The 16,857-nt window shown below is 39.6% G+C and overlaps 3 protein-coding genes across 6 annotated transcripts in view; 1 reads left to right on the forward strand and 2 right to left on the reverse strand.

Moving 5' to 3' along the window:
- The first annotated feature begins 99 nt into the window (after nt 1–99).
- med29 (mediator complex subunit 29) lies at nt 100–2,230 on the forward strand. Its single transcript, XM_004543717.2, has 4 exons — nt 100–345; nt 1,064–1,122; nt 1,222–1,312; nt 1,714–2,230. The coding sequence occupies exons 1-4, from the start codon at nt 133–135 to the stop codon at nt 1,939–1,941; spliced, it is 591 nt and encodes a 196-aa protein (XP_004543774.1). The 5' UTR covers nt 100–132; the 3' UTR covers nt 1,942–2,230.
- A 939-nt stretch (nt 2,231–3,169) lies between these two features.
- Nucleotides 3,170–13,461, reverse strand: mlf1 (myeloid leukemia factor 1). Of its 2 annotated transcripts, none has more exons than XM_076873202.1 (8): nt 13,222–13,461; nt 12,285–12,495; nt 8,332–8,376; nt 7,081–7,164; nt 6,701–6,823; nt 6,326–6,485; nt 4,186–4,324; nt 3,170–4,060 (listed from the first exon to the last, which is right to left on the reverse strand). In XM_076873202.1, exons 2-8 carry the CDS (start codon nt 12,417–12,419, stop codon nt 4,018–4,020), a joined length of 729 nt encoding a protein of 242 aa, XP_076729317.1. In that variant the 5' UTR covers nt 12,420–12,495; nt 13,222–13,461; the 3' UTR covers nt 3,170–4,017. The 2 variants fall into 2 exon arrangements, with proteins under 2 accessions (XP_076729317.1, XP_004543772.1); XM_004543715.5 differs by having other exon boundaries at nt 12,285–12,447; nt 13,222–13,459.
- Nucleotides 13,462–14,936: 1,475 nt separating this feature from the next.
- The window catches only part of rsrc1 (arginine/serine-rich coiled-coil 1), a 124,372-nt gene continuing 122,451 nt past the window's right edge, over nt 14,937–16,857 (reverse strand). For all 3 annotated transcript variants that reach the window (XM_076873204.1, XM_004543713.3, XM_004543714.5), the window contains exon 10: nt 14,937–15,256. In XM_076873204.1, the coding sequence (XP_076729319.1) occupies nt 15,164–15,256 (93 nt within the window). In that variant the 3' untranslated portion in view covers nt 14,937–15,163. The remainder of the gene's footprint in view (nt 15,257–16,857) is intronic.

A 16,857-nucleotide genomic window follows, 5' to 3' on the forward strand; every position in this document is an offset into this window, starting at 1 on the left:
TTTGTTGTTTTTTAAATTTATTTTATACCCGTCCCTTCCCTCTTCCTTCAGTGACCCGCTTAAGAATTACTTTTATTTTGAAAATTATAGAACCGGATATTTTCCCGGATATTCTAGTCACAGCAGAACAAGATGGCGTCTCAGCAGCCGCAACCAGGAGGGTCGATGTCTCAGGCCGGATTACAACAACAGTCTGCTTCAATGCAGCAACAACAACAGCAGCAACAACAACAACAACAGCAACAGCAACAACAACAGCAACAACAGCAACTGAGTCAACAGCAAGACTTTGACCCAGTTCAGAGATTTAAGATGCTTATACCGCAGCTAAAGGAGAGCTTACAGGTAAGTGCTGCGCATGTAGCTGGCTGAAGATGCTAACCCTCACATACTGTTCGTTTTGACATTTAACAGCAGTAAAAAACAAAACAAATTTAATTATTTTAGCCTGAAATTTGATACCTTTCCCGAAAGTTTCCCAGTATACATAAAAATATATTTTATAATTCGATACTGTTGCACAGGTGCTTCAAATTTTTGTACAATGACGTTAATCCCGATCTATTGAGGTGGATTTTAGATCCACCAGTGTGGTTCTACTTCAATTAAACTGTGATTTTAGTGAATATGGAAACCGTGAAACTGTACATCCCACCCCTCTTGATGTGTATTTTTATTATTTTTATTGGACTCTTATGACGGAGGTCAAAGGGGACTTTCACATTACCATGGGAACTGCCTGCCTCCCAACATATTTGGCCGGGTCCTGTAAAGTCCTGTGTAAATGTGTAGTTAAACAGCCAATCAGTTCTGGAATTATCTTGACATTTTCCTTTGAATAAAATATATTTAAATCGTTTTGACAGTCATGTAAAACCTAAAAATATACTATCTTCCTGTTCTTTGAAACATTAATATGGATCATTAGTCACTAATTCACTATTATCCAAAATCTGTTGTAGACACTTAGGAAGGAATTCTTCGCCTGGCTCAATATTGATCTGAAACATACTGTGAAGGTGTAGAGTGTGAATAAAATTTACTTTACTTCTTTCCAATGCAGAATGTAATGAGAATCGCCTCCCTGAATTTGGCATATAACACGACAATTGACAACGGCATGTAAGTAGCGTCGTTTGTGGCAACCTCTGATCTGTATGTCTGTGTCAAGCAGCCTTCTGATTTATTTCTATGTGTGTCTTTTTTTTCCTTTTGTTTTAGAAAAACCAGTGACACTTCAGTGACACTTCAGCGCTTTGACAAAAGCCTGGAGGAGTTTTATGCCCTTTGCGATCAACTTGAGCTATGTTTGGTAAGATTCAAACAAACAAATAATCCATCATGGAGTAAAAACAGACATCCAGACACATTTATGTGTTGATTTTTGTGAGTGTTTTGTCATTTCTGTAAGAGATCATAACTGTACCCCTAAAAACTAAATATGACTGTAAACCTTTTTTCTTACAAAACATTACAAATATTTAAATTGGGTGTAAACCAATCTCATTGTGATATGTTTTAATGACTTAAACAGATGAAAAAGAACTTAACTCAAGACTGACTATTAAAAAAAGCATTAAAATTAAAGAAGTTATCAGTCAAATCTAAAAGACCTTTTAGAATGTAACTCCCGCGATAAACGAGGGACCACTGCACTGTATCTACACTTAAGATTTCCTCCACAAACTGAATTTTTTCTTCTTCTCTGTGCAGCGACTAGCATATGAGTGCCTCTCACAGAGCATCGACAGTGCCAAACACTCACCCAACCTGGTCCCAACAGCCACCAAGCCAGACACCGTCCAGACAGAGTCCATGTCATATGCCCAGTACCTTGGCATGATCAAATCTCAGATCTCCTGTGCCAAAGATATCCACAACGCTTTGCTGGAGTGTTCTAAGAAGATTGCAGGAAAGGGACAGCCTCAAGGAATCATATAGATTTGGACTGATGGTTACAGCTCTTTATGCACCAGGTGTTTTGTAAAAGGTGACAGAATTGTAAAATATTTACTTCTCACTTTCATGCTACATTGGCCATGATGATGATTTATGTCAGCAGGTCAAAAGGTCATGTATATTTGGTGGAGCGTGAAGTTGTGTTTTTGCCACCACTTTGTAAATAATTCTGACAGACGTTATGTTGGAAGATGACCAGCAGGTGGCGGCAGAAGCGCAGGTGAAGTCTTTTATAACACGTTTGTATTCGCTAATAAAATCTTTCTACTTACCGGTATGTTTGCTGAAATTTTTCATGTTTCTTAAGGATGTGACTTTCAGATACCGTTCCTCTGCTGCAATTAGCTTTTTTAAGCTTGTCACTTCTTCTTTTGTCTCTCACTTATCCAGTTTCCTAATGTTTTGAAGGACAAGCTGGACCCAATGTAGAAATATGCAAGTTTTCTGCTAATATATCTTTGGGAATCACCTTGTTGGTGAAAAAAATAGTATTTAATGTCAACATATGTTATTGTTGGGATTTTTCATAAATTCAGCTAAAGAAATGTGAATAAATTGTGTTTTTATGACAGGCTGCAAATGAGTGTCTAAAAATAATATTTAAAATTGTTTTGCTCATTTGTCTGTGAAGGCTCAAACATGGTTCATCCCTTGAATATGGTGCCTTTATGCTTGAATAAGTCAGTATTAAGTGGCTTAACAAAAAAGCACTTCTAAAACAATGGTTCAGGCATAAGGACTGGACTGAAAATGACTGAAAAAGCAGCCAATGTACAGAGCTACAGAGTAAAGGTCTGAGCCATTAGAAGCAAAATATAATGAAATGAAAGGTGTTTCAAGACTTTTGCACAGCACTCTATATTTACATACCATCATGCTCTTTTGGCCCTTGTGCTGTGTATTCAGAGGGTGAATGAGGACTTTGTTAACAGGTCAGGTTTCTGCAGCTTCTTCCAATTGTATCTGAAGCTCTGGGATGTATGCAGTCTGATATAGAAACATGTGAGAGGCACGCTTGCAGCTGTGTAACATCTCAGACCAATCTGAGCTACTGACAAGTGCTTAGATCCAAAAATACCACCCCCGGTCACTCTTAGAGACAAGGGCTTCATTTCGACACCGGCTATGCTATGTTATTCAGTATTCAGACTGACTTCCAAATATTGAGGATAACCTTTGTATATACTTAAAAAAAAAAAACCCCAACAGATTAGTCTTATCACTTTTATTTTCAGTTGATACATTTTCTTCACTGTTAAAGCTCGTAAAAATACACAAATCACTGAGAAAAATTCACACGTCGACAGTTTGTGAACGGAGTTCATCAGATGAAAAGCGAGACAACACCAAATTAACAATATAAAAAGAGAAGGGTAATAGTTCTTTTTACATAAGATTACAGCAGATAAAGTACATATCTGTCGCATCAGGTACAAGACAACATAATCTCAGACAAAACAGGTATGATCTAAGTGCATTAGCGCATTCCACACAGCTCAGTAATTCACTATGTTCTCTCCGGTCTGGCTGCATGACAATATTAAAAAAGACAATACGAGAAACTGATGAAATCAACTGCGTTTTGAATGTGTTACCCCAATATGATGACATCACTACATCCTCAAGGAAAAAAAATATAATGAAACCAAGCATATTCAAAGTGCACTATAACTGCTTTTGCAACTTCAATGCATTACATTTCTATATCGTTAATGCCCCAGAGATATAAACATTTTCTAGTTTTTAATAATTCTTTTGTCTCGTGTAGTGCCAAACGCCTTACCATTTATGTGTAGCAAATAGTGCACCGATTCAAACTAAGTGCTGAAAAATGTTTAGCATTCTCATAGTTGTGCAGCATGTTTCAGAAAATGTGCAGCAGTAGTGTGAAACGTAAGTAACTGAGCCAAAATATTGAAAAACCAGACACAGCTTGACCTTTTAAAATCCAGGTCAGTGGTCTGACTGTGTTTATGGGTAAGAAGGGCACCAGTTTGTACTGTATGCTGTTTAAAAACAAACAACTTTATTGCACACTGCTTCGTCGTCCCTGAGCTCTCACTTTTTCTGTTTTCCTTTAGCCTTGCTCCCTGGTTGGTCTCTGCAGGAAACACCAAAACAAAGACAAAAATTAAATACGTATCTTCCATATGTTTGTCATTTGATGCTGATCTGGAGTTTCTCAACTGTCTGCAGCACTACATAATAATCCAATAATAATCCAACCTGTGGTCCTGCTCAGGACCAGTGAGGGCTGCCTGGTGAACAACACGGGGTTGTGGTTCGTTCAAGCGAGACATGGGCCCGGTTTGCTGAAACTTGGACACTTCCTGCTGCCACTCATCATCAAAAGACTGTGCTTCAGCTGAGGGTGAGGAATTATTATCGTGTTAGGCATGGAACTTGTTGGTAACGCTTTATAATACCGCCCGCTACTAAGGACAGATTGAATTAAAAATGTAAAGACAAGCTGGTCATCTCCTGGACTTCTGTGCCCTCAAATTTGGCGTTGTAAAAGCCGTTTACATTTCTTCACCCGAAATGTTCTGATCACTTTAAACAACTGCTGTGTAGAATTCAATGACATCTAGTAAAGTTACAGGCTGAGACCAATCAAGTGTACCTCCTTCGCTGTTTTTAATCATTTAGATGAGACTATAGGGCGATGTGCACAGGATATACGCTGCCTCTCACCCTATGACAGCTCGGGAAAAACTCTGACCTTGAACTGGAATACCAGAAGAAAATTGATGGATGGACTGAAGGATGGGTCTATGGTATAGGTCAGATTTTGTGTCAACATTAAAATGTAAAAGTCCCTACAGAAAGTGTTTGATTTATCTGTACATCTACCAAGTAAACACAAAGAGCTCTTATTAAGCAATCCTGTTATTACGTAGTATTATGAACACTGCATTCCAGTTTAGCTGATACATATCCATTCCTACACACCTGCCCTTTAAGACTTTACACGACTCAGTTGGCATGTTATTTATTAAAATAAAAATATTTAAAAATGAGAAAAAAAACTAAAACTAAGGACATAATTACCCTGTAATTAAATGGAATTTCAGTGTATGTTATATGGTATTACAATGTATTTTATTTACCTACAGATACTTCAAGGTAGATGCACAATAAATGGTAAATGGCCTGTATTTATATAGAGCTTTACTAGTCCCCAAGGACCCCAAAGCGCTTTACACATCCAGTCACCCACCCATTCACACACACATTCACACACTGGTGATGGCAAGCTACATTGTAGCCACAGCCACCCTGGGGCGCACTGACAGAGGCGAGGCTGCCGGACACTGGCGCCACCGGGCCCTCTGACCACCACCAGTAGGCAACGGGTGAAGTGTCTTGCCCAAGGACACAACGACCGAGACTGACGGAGCCGGGGCTCGAACCGGCAACCTTCTGATTACAATAATAATAATAATGGATTGGATTGATATAGCGCTTTTCAAGGCACCCAAAGCGCTTTACAATACCACTATTCATTCACTCTCACATTCACACACTGGTGGAGGCAGCTACTGTTGTAGCCACAGCTGCCCTGGGGCAGACTGACAGAAGCGAGGCTGCCATATCGCGCCATCGGCCCCTCTGGCCAACACCAGTAGGCAAGTAAGGTAAAGTGTCTTGCCCAAGGACACAACGACCAGGACAGAGAGCCCAGGGATCGAACCGGCGACCTTCCGGTTACAGATGCGATTCCCAACCCCCTGAGCCACAGTCGCCCAAGGCGACTCCCAACTCTTGAGCCACGAATAACAACAAGTCAGATTTTTTTTTAAAGAAAACAAAGAAATAATTACATTGTAAGTAATTTTAAGTAATGTATAAGTAATGTCATAAAAGATGTAAGGGGCCAAGATGAATCCACTCCATTACAAATTTGTAACGTTGTTTGTTGTTCCAAAAGATTATGATAAAATTACACACAAAATTGCTTACACTGTACTAAAATTACTTTAAGTATATTTTATGTCTCATTTCCTGTAAAATAACTGACGTTACATAACACTTAAAAATACTTATGCATTAAGCAAAATTACTTACATTTACTTAGTGTATAGTTTTTTCTTTGTTTCTTGTAAAAATCTGACTTGTTGCCGCCTTACTGTAGTGTACCTACTTTTAACTTTTTGTATAAGTAAAATGACATTGTAATTTCAAATAAAATACACGGAAATTCCATTAAATTACAGGGGAATTACGCCCTTAGTCTAGGGTCGTATTATAAAGTGTTACCAACTTATCCAAACACACCATAAAACTATGGTGGTACGCTTAAAAAATTGAGGGAGAATACATTTTTGCAGCCTTTACATACAGAAATAGTAAAGTTATAACATACATTCATCCATATTTTGAAAGTCCTGGTTGAACTCCTTCTCTCCTGTTTTCTTGTTGTATTTCTTCTCAACAACATGCCCCCTGTCCTGGATGTGGTGTCCGATTTTCATCTTCTCGAGACCACTCTCAGAGTCTCTGATTGCTTGCCGGGTCTCCTTGATCTGGGGCGTGTTAAAAATAAGCACATATCATTAAAGTCATGTGACATAGGAGTTACAAGGAAAGCTGTAATAATACCAATAAAACAAGCTCATATTGAGAGTATATGATAGTCAAAGTGTAGACGTTTCTCATGTTGAAGTGGAAACTTACAGCACTAACATGCATTTAGTTTTGATATAATATAGTACAGTAATACATCCACAGGGTTACTTACCCCTCCTGGGGCACAGCGTGTTGACGAGGTTGCTTGGTAGACCTTGGGAGGCTCATTTCCAACCTTTGAATATGTCATTACTGATGAGGAGCGAAATGAGTGGGTGTTTGAATCTGCGGACTCCTGAAACACACAGAAACAAATACTGTCAGGCAATCGCCTTTTGTATAACATAATTTTCAATATCAATTCAGTTTTAGTTAAATCGTTCCAAATCACAACAATATTTGCTTTAAGGCACTTTATATTGTAAGTTAATAGAGAGAAAACACCAACAATCGGACAACCCACTATTAGCAACCACTTGGCAACAGTGGGAAGGAAAAACTCCTTTTAACAAGAAGAAACTGCCAAGAGAAACAGGCTGAACGTAAACTCACAAGGTTTCTGTGCATTCCCTCCATCCTACTTCTCATGCTGGCCATCATGTTGTCAAACACACCGAAAGGGTTTCTCATCAAGTCCTGCACAGACACAATGGGAAAATAATAACAGTCATTTGACGGCTGGCCTCACATGGGTCACAAAACATTTTCAGCTCATAAACAGCCGCAGCATGCGTACAAACATACATTTAGCACAGTGAAGTCCGTACATGTATCTTACACAGTTGCTGCCCGGGACACATTTTATCACTTCACAATACTGTATCACGTTACCTCCTGGCATTCGTGACTAAAGTTTAAGCAAGTACAGCAGAGGATTCCTTGATCTGGATTTTCCTTGCATAGAGATATTAAAAATGGATAACTTCAAATGTTTCTGTGCTGCTTTTGTCAAGCCGGGTTTTCCCCTAATTAAATGGACCCAGATCTTACAGAAACAGATGCATCATCAGCCTTATACTTCAGAAACTGCAAACCACTATGGTTACATCCTCATAACTTCTCAGAGTAAGACAAAGACCAATCACATTTTTTAAACTACTATTAGCTAGACATAATCTTAATTGTGCCAAACAGCGATGATGATGCCACAGTTGAGACCATTATAAACTAGATTATGTAAAACTACTAAAGCAACCCGCCAGTCATTCCACATACTGGTCACAGAGTTTTCATAGGAATTATTCATTGTATTTTTTTCAGAAGTTTAAAATAGACTCTGTCTTCATGTATTCTGAGTATTGTTACAAGTAATGTATGTGTTTGGGTGTAATCTAGCACCACAATAATATTTATGTTACTAATCATCTCCCAAACACCATTTCATGATTAACTTTGACTTTAAAGTGTTAAAGCCTTGAAAGAGTAATTTGATAGTTTAAATTTGGAGTTCAATTCAGTTTTACAACATTAGGGAAAAACCCCAAACAATATGTTATGAGGAAATACTCAGGGTTTATGGGACTGTGAGGAACCATCCATTACAACTGGTTACAGGGTAAGGGGAAACAGAAGAGAAAAAAGGAGAGCATAGAGAGACATGGACAAGACATTTTTGCAGAGAGTTGGCAGAAGTTTATAGCATGGAGTAGTGGCATATAAATGGATCAGAAGAAATGGTCGATGAGTGCTGGTTCCTGGACAAACAGTAGTGGACAGAACTAGTTACAGACTTAGGAGCACACACATAGCCTATATATGAGAAAGTCACATGAGTTTTAATGAACAAAAGAGAACTCTACTGACCGTATTGTCAATCCCACCAAATGGCAACAACGACCGGCTCATATCCTGGGGAGTCAAACAACACCAGTTTAGCAACACAACTTCACACACAATATTTGAATAATTTGGAACAGTAATAGTAAAAATGTCTGCATTATACACTTGTGATCATAAGTTCACATGTACTTGCCCTCATCACGTTGAATGACATTGTAGAACCTTTAGCACTACTCATTAAATGATTGGTGTATGTATTTATTTGAGCCTATATGCTTCCTTTTGACTCAATGTGGGTTAGAGAAAATCTGTATGCTGTGCAATCATTTTACCCTGGAAAAAAAACCCAGTTCAAACAAATCATTAAAAGCCTCAAATTAGCATGACATTGATGCCCATGATGAGTGTGTGTAAACTTTGGACAACAACTGTACATACATGTTCTAGCTCAGTGATATGTTGCTACATACAAAAACTGTAGACTTTCTGTGTTTGCTGTGGTTATTGCCAGTAGCTGTTAGATTTTCATACATCAGTATGTAAGCCCTTGACACAGTCACACACAACTCCCCACATAGCTCAAAGCACAGGCGTTCAAGGCCTTGAATCTTCTGGAAGTGAAAGGAGTGAGAAACCAGGAGGGGCCGGCCTGCAGGCTTCATTCAGAGTCTGTGTTCCCTCGGCCAAAATCACAGGTGTTTGTGACCCTTTGACCCTGGATAAACATCTCAACTGCCATCATGATGTGTGCCAATGGATTTTCAGTGAGTGTGATGCACAGTGGTATTGTGCGTGATCAGTGGGGTGTTGAGTGACTTGTGTTCCAAGTGTAATTGGGTCGCATTGCCAGAGATTAGTGTGGCTTGAACACTGAAACTGAGCTTCATTCATTCTAGGAAGGCTTCAGTGGGCAGGGTGGACCACTGAGGACAGGAATCTCACAGCGGTCCCAGAGTCCAAGGCTGCTCTCTCAGCTCTTTTCAAAGGTCAAGCTGATGTAAAATGCTCCTGACCCGTATCTATGAGGCCCTCACAGCCATTTTTATCCCACAGTGGCATCTGTGAACTAATAAATGCCAGTTACATATCTGCCAGCATTATATTTAGACCAGGGTTGAGCAGAGGAGAGACTGAGGGTGAAAAATAATGTGGTCTACATGTTACACATTATTTTTGGCTGGTGGATAGCTGAAAGTTGATCTTTTCTGTCTGTCAGTTTGATATTAAACCTACAACTTTGCATCCCGAGGCAGGCTGCAGGAACCAAAGAAGTGATAAATCACCAGAAAGTTTTTTGTTAAATTTGTTCTCTCAGAGCTAAACGACTACAGAGAAGGTAAAGAGGCACTGAGTCAGGTGACTAACATTAATAGGCGAATAAAGCCAACTTTCTACATTTTTATAGATTTTTTTATTCAGTGTAAACAGAATATTAATCAGCAACAAAAAAAAGAGCTCACACCTTTGTAACCCTAACTAAACAGAACCAACTGTAGAATTACAGTGAGGCTTGATTGTCAGTGATACTTTTGTAAACAAATGCCTTTATGAAGACATGTTTTGAAATGTAATATAAACCCGGTGGTTGATATTGGCAAGCGACAGAGAAATGTGAATACTCAAAGCAGCCATGGAAGGTAAGGCAGGACTTACTGTCCTGCTGAGAATCTAATGCTTGGTAAGCGAATACAAGAAGTACAAGCCTTCCAGCATTTATGTTGTCAGTGTGTGTGTGCCATTGCATCCATGTTACTCTGTAAGCTGCGACTGTGCGTAATTATGCTTGTGAAGATGTTTTATTGATGTATTTTTGCGTGCACATTTGTGCCTGTGATATTGGAGAACAGTTAGAGGGAGCGAGTGAGCTGTCTGTCGTGCAGCCACTAATTGCAGCACCATTGCCAAGGCACATTCTGCCAAACAGATGGATGAAAAGAGCAACAATGAATAAGCCGAGTGTCCGTGACATCTGTACATACAAGCCACTGCAAAGACAATAACACAGCTGCACAGCTTCAGACCACTCTTGGGCGGCATTTCTCCTTATCTTCAGATAAATGAGGCAAAGCAGAGACTTAATTTCATATGTCTTACCACACAGTAGGTCTTCTGATTGTTGTTTTAACAAAACAGTGTAAGAGAACGCTAACACAACAGGTTTCTGTAAACCAGATTTGCTGTTAGAGGAAACAACAGAGCAGCACAACAGCTTTCAGTGTAGCCCCTTTCTTGTCCTTGACTTGAAGGAGGAAGTGTCTGTTCTGTTATGTGTAGACTATAACAGGGTGAATGAAGATCCACCGTTCGATGTTTATTCAGTGCCCCAGGCTGATGAGCTCCTGGACCAGTTAGGGTTTTCAAAACCCTGTGTTTGGAACACTGTCAGATTTGACATCTCAGCAGAGTACAAGCTGAAAGCCGCTTCTTTAGTCTGTCAGTTTGTGGTACTCCCTTCTAAATTTTCTGGGTCTCCATGATGTGTTGTATCCACATGCAGCATACACTGCACATATCTGGATGATGGTAGGATTCCAAGCAAATGCTGGGAGAAACATGACATGGTGCATGATGGGAAGCATTATCCAAAGTTAAAGTTTACTCCAGTAGTCACTGGGACATTAAAAAAAAGTCTGATTAAAAAAAAAGAAAAAAAGAAAAGAAAGGTTTTTAAAAGACCTAAATTCCTGGGATTTGTAAGTTATGAGTGGGTGTTTTTTTGCTGAACTGCACAGCTCTAACAAGGCCCCTGACCAACCTAACTAAGATTGACTCAGATCTGGTGAAGCAGCCACTCTGTAGAGAACCACACCTCCGCTCACCTTACCTCTCTCCTATTTATTCTGCAGGCTGATGCTTTAAACAAGAGGGTGAAGCAGTTCAGAGCAATCCGTCAGTCCCACTTTCTAGGATTTGCCTTGTATCCATGACCCCCTGCAGTGCCTCCACTGCTTGAAGGAAACCTAGATCACCTGGTGGTTCTGTCTTTTCAGTGTTTTAAGCTCAAGGTGGTCTATAGGCTGTGCGTGCAGATAGTTGTGGCAGACTTCCTCTCCCACTCTCATTAGACAAGTAGTAAGAGCTTCCCTCTCAGCTGGCATTAGCTAGTTAAAGGTATGGTGCTAATAAAGAGAAAGCAGACAGCTGGCGATTCAGGGCAGGCTTCTGATGTAAGTCATTATCAAGGATATAAATACAGGCTCTCATGAGGTAGTGGGATCAAAGCAGGTGACGGGAACTAAGTTTGACTAAAAGCAGGCAGTGGAGGGGCGATTTGGAAAAGGTTAACGGGTGCAGTAGCAGGTCTAAACTAACCCTTGGCCTATCTACTCGTTATTTCATTACATCGAGGACAGTTAACATCAAAAAGTTCCGGTCATCTGGTCAATGAATACTGTCTAACCATCATATCTTGAGGAAATATGTTGCAAAGCCATGGCCTTAAGCTCAGGGTATAAGACAAATTGCATGCAATAAAAGATTATTGCATGCAATTGCTAATTAAATGCAATGCTATTATTGGGATAGCATTGCATTTAATGATGACAGACCAGCTAAAGTAATATCTAAATAAACACTTATCTTCAGCAGAGAAAAGCAGAGTTCTTTGGGGTCATATGCCTTGGAGTTTTCAAGCTTTAAGACTGTGCATGTTTTTGCAAGAAAGCAGTGTGTCAGTGGAACAATGCACTATAAATAGGGCTCTTCAGGGCTAGATATAACTGTCCTGAGAGGCCAAGGGGGTTGCCCTTTCCCAAAACCAAAGACTCACATGGACCCATACCTCAGTGAGAGGTGCCAGTGGCAGGCTTCCAGTATAGCCTTAGTAAACTCAAAATACCAGCCATCTGTGGTTATAAACTCACAGATCATAAGTGTTACACTTAAGCAGAGGCTTCATTCATTTCCCTTGTAGAGCTAAACTGGTGGTGTCTATTACATGTTAGCTGAGTTTACAAGTTGACGAAACACGTTCTCACCCTGTGTTCGTTTCTCAGTGGATGGGATGAACTGGGATGTTCTACCATCTCGTGGCCACGGTTTCTCCCATCCATTAGACTTGGCATAAGGGCCCCACCGAAAGGCTCGGAGAAGCTACGCATCATCTGCCGCATATGCTCCCTATGTGCACGGAAAGGATCCCTGTGGGAAAGGAAGAAGTAGTAAAGACAAAGTGTGTCTCAATATTCGCTAAGGAAAAGAAAAGGAAAAGAAAAAACAGAAATAAAAAAAGATTTATGTTTACATGTCAGAATGACTTACATCTTTTAGTTACATGAGCTTGAAACACATTATAGACAAAGTCTTTACTGAAGACAACACACTGAAATATGAAGGACTCCTAATATAATTTTAGCCACCTTTAACACTTGCCTTAGAAGTCGGGTCAAGTGTGGCTGCCCTAACTAAGTGATAGCACAGTGCCAGTGTAGACACTATACTACACTTTCTGCAAACTGCACTGGCTCGTCCTTGTAATGATAGAAAGCTGCATCAAAAACAAATATGGACACAAAGTAACGCCCTTGTATTTATTTTTAACAAGTAAAGGGGTTCACATTAAAACCAACTATAACAACTTAAACTTATTAAAAACTGTATCATATCACAGTTACTGTGCTCGGTGCAAAATTGCAGTAACACGACTAAGTCAAGGAAAACTATCAGGCTGTTATTGTCTTGTATATTGCACATCTAATTAACCGAACAACAGATAACACAGTCAATTTAGTTAGGTCTAATGTGCCAATGACAGATTTTAATAAAAACAATATTCCCACTGCTGTTCATCCGCGTGATAAATTGACAAATACATACACGAATGAAGATTTAGCAAGACTTCCAAACTGAAAACCCAACAGATTTGAACAGTGACAGCTCTTAAGAAAAATTTAACACACTGGTTCAGTTACTCACGAGGCGAACGGATCTTCATCAAACTCCCTGAGACTGCTGTTGAACATTTTCAGGTGTTTTCGAAGCGGTAAAGTTCTTCTAGAAAAAATCCGCCACAGGTGTCCGGAGCTCGCCGCTCAGCCTCGGTATCGTTACTATAGAGGCGATGACAGGCAACCTGATGTTAAAAACAAAGTCGCGCTGACTGCAGACCACGTGGTACGAATCCGTCCCTCGAATTGGCGGGTTCATCATGGGGTCCGCGCGCTGTCTGTTGTGGCTGGCTGCTATGGCAACGCAACTCTCGAAATTTCTTGGAAAACTGAAGTTTCTTGTCCTGTTCATGTACGTTGCTGCAAAAAGTTGAAGTGTGTTTATCAGACTTATTCAGACAAGGAGCTGTTACATTCATACAGTAAGCTATGCCACTAAATAACAAAAAAAAAGTAGACATATCGGTGACATGAGGGAACTCTCTGGAGCATTTGCTGGAGTGATTCTTGGAAGACATTTGTAAGAGTGGCTCTGTTTAAACAGTAACCCTATCCCAGAACATGCCAGGAGGCCATGCACACAAGTAAAAGTTGCACTTAACCCCATGCAAGCGCCCACACAGGCAAGCTTAATTTTGTCGCTTAGTTAATCACACATTCTTATTTATTATTTCATCGCAACACTCACTATTTCGAGAGTGCTTGAGTGACACAGTGCATCCTAGAAGCAATATAGATAACCATCTGGCAGTTCCACAAATAGACCTGAGTGTAGACTCAGCTCTGACTTGGATCCAATCTTGCTGAAACATGGATACAGCACTAAAAACAAACACAAACATAAATAACTAAGAAGCACACATCTGATATATATATGTGTGTGTTATCTATATATATATTTAGGCCCTAGGCAGATGAGAAGTCATCCGTTTCATTCTTATGCAACGCTCCATGGTGTAATTTGGAGCCTTACAAATAAAATGCAAAATGTCAAAGTTTGTGTTGTTTCTTTCATGTCACGTCCAATTCTACTTCATTCACACAAAAGCACAAGACAGCTTTCATTTGCACAAACACACAGAGCACTGTGTAGCTCACCTGTCACTTCTTTTTATTTTACTTCCAAGGCTCCAGGCTTCCTTGGATTTTTTTTAAGTGGTCTTGATCAGTAGTTCTTCGTGCTTTCAGATGCTCTCTCAAAGTTTTCCTTTGGGTGTTAGCTGCTTTTCCCACTTACTTTCAGTCAGGTACCTAACTCAAGGGATGAACCAGTTGGGTCCAGTGGTACACATAAATGACTCAAAGACAGTAAGTATCTACAGCCATCTGCAAAACATGGTGGTGCTGTCATTGTGTGGTGCTGTCATTGTGTGGTGCTGCATTTCAGCCGGTGGTGTTGGAGATATTGCAAAAAGTTGATGGAAAATTTTTGATTGATGCTGAAATAACATGTGGAAAGCACCTGACTGGCAACAGTGTGATTTTTCAGAATAACAATGATCCAAAACACAATACCAGTGCAGTAAAAGCATATCTGGATAGGGAAAAAACAAACAAAAAAAACCCCAAACCAGACACACAAACACAAACAGCCATAGTTTGGCCTCTCCAGAGCCTGGACCTCAGTTAAGGTAGTTAAAGCTTGGACCTTAACTGACAGTAAGATTTCCCTTCATTAAATATGAAATGTGTAAAAACAAAAGAAAAATGCCGATCTTAACAAAAACACACACAAACAGCACACATTGAAACCAAAAAATGTTTATTTGTACAAAGTTTCACTAGTCTGTATAATTACTAAGAGAAATTAGAGGAAGGGGGATAAAAACATATTGTGATGTCCTGAAACATGAGAAAATATGACAGGTGCTAAAAGAAAATAACACCAAACATGACTACATGAATGAGGTTCAAACGCAGACTGAAACTGTCCTGGGAACAGGAAAGACTTCTCGGGTCACCGATGCTGCTCAGGGCACAGGGCTTCCCATCAGCCTCTCCTGTCGCAGCGAGATCAGCCTTAGCAGCCACAGCTCCTCAGCCTTCTCCTTGTCCAAAAACAACTGCAGACCAACAACGAGAGGATATGTTAGTAAACACAAAGACAAAAGGCACATCTGTACTATGGACTGCTATGAAACCATACAATCATTTTCTTTGATTTTGTTAGTGTACCAAGTCACTATGATTGAGAAGAAATCACAGTAGAATAAAAAAAATTTTTTTTTATCTGATAATAAGAAATTGAAATCCTCAATAACTATGACCAAACGGAAACAGCACAAAACAGTTTGATTTTGATTTCTGTAATGAAAATTCTCACACCTGAGAAATAAAAACCACACAATCTTTTCTTTAAAAATTTGATTTGAACAATCCATCAAATACACAGATATTTAAGAGTTAAACCTATATTAAAGCAGCATCTTTAAAAAAAGAAAAGTGATATGGAAGCAATCCCTCTCAATGATCACATAATCCAGTGTACGAAATATGTGGCAGTGGATTTATTTGAACTGACCCTGACATGCTGTTATTAAAGATAGCTTGTTTTATCTAAGACTACATTGCAAAAGTGAAGCCATTCCTCTGTTTGAGAGAACTACCCATGCCTTTATTTTGTCTCGACTCGATTATTGTACTCTTCTTTATTCAGGTGTCAGTTTGTTGTTGGTTAGCCAAGTACAGCTGGTCCAAAACACTGCAGCGCGGTAATTAACTGACTATCTCCTATACTAGCATCCCTACACTGACTGCCAGTCAGTTTTCAAATCAATTTGAAGTTTTCATTAGTTGTTTTTAAGCCACTACATGGATTAGCGTCCTAGTACATCTCCGATCTTTTAAGTTGCCTCATTCCTTAAAGATCACTGATGTCTGCGGAGCAAATGCTCCCAGCTGTGCTGAGATCCAGATTAAAGCACAGAAGAGATTGGGCCTGATTCGGCTTTTTTCTGGCACAAAATATGTCTATGTATCTAATCTAATATTTAATATCTAATATGTAGAGCCCTACAAAAAAGAAACACATTGCCATGTAGCTAAATATGCTTAATTAAAAAAAAAAAAGAAAAAAGTTATATTTTATGGCTACTGCAACATGCAACATCTAGCCAAAAAAGCTTCCACCTGGATTTAGCTAAGAAAGCAGGAAGGAACTTTAAACACTCTTAAACAACCATGTTGGAAGACACTAGCATACACTGAAAAATCTCATGATACATGCCAAACTACTAAAATTGTGTTATGACCTTGTTCACTATCTTGTTCAAAGAATAAATGTAGTCATTAAAAAAATCTAATGATCTGAGAAAGCTATGTTTAATGGTGAAGGTAAGTACTTTTCCACAGACGCCATGTGAAGAAAACTCACTAAACAGCTGTGTGGTATTAAAAAAACCCACGCTTATCAGTGAGGCTAAGACTTTGATTTGGTATGAAGCATAAAGATTGGATTCTGCAGCAAAGAAAAAGGTCACATGGTTGGATGAGTCCAGATGTTCCTGCTTCCAGATTGGTGGGTGCATGGGGTAAGGAGAGAAATAGCATGCCTCATGGCTACTGTACATGCCTGTAGGGGGCAGTGTTATGATTGGGGGTTGTTCCAGTTGGTTAGATCTGGATAGAGCAGCATCGCGCATCCAAATAAAACGAGATCAGCTGA

The sequence above is a fragment of the Maylandia zebra genome, linkage group LG14 (assembly GCF_041146795.1).
Source record: "Maylandia zebra isolate NMK-2024a linkage group LG14, Mzebra_GT3a, whole genome shotgun sequence".
In the NCBI taxonomy this organism is placed as follows: Eukaryota; Metazoa; Chordata; class Actinopteri; order Cichliformes; family Cichlidae; genus Maylandia; species Maylandia zebra.

Bases quoted from the DNA above. Each gene is read 5' to 3' on its own strand.
- mlf1 (XM_004543715.5), bottom strand. From the start codon at position 13,268: ATGTTCAACAGCAGTCTCAGGGAGTTTGATGAAGATCCGTTCGCCTC. The intron at 12,448-13,221 runs GTGAGTAACTGA...CCTTTCCCACAG, and splicing joins GATGAAGATCCGTTCGCCTC to GGATCCTTTCCGTGCACATA. The intron at 4,061-4,185 runs GTTGGATTATTA...TGTTTCCTGCAG, and splicing joins GGTCCTGAGCAGGACCACAG to AGACCAACCAGGGAGCAAGG.
- med29 (XM_004543717.2), top strand. From the start codon at position 133: ATGGCGTCTCAGCAGCCGCAACCAGGAGGGTCGATGTCTCAGGCCGGA. The intron at 1,123-1,221 runs GTAAGTAGCGTC...CTTTTGTTTTAG, and splicing joins ACGACAATTGACAACGGCAT to AAAAACCAGTGACACTTCAG. The intron at 1,313-1,713 runs GTAAGATTCAAA...TTCTCTGTGCAG, and splicing joins ATCAACTTGAGCTATGTTTG to CGACTAGCATATGAGTGCCT.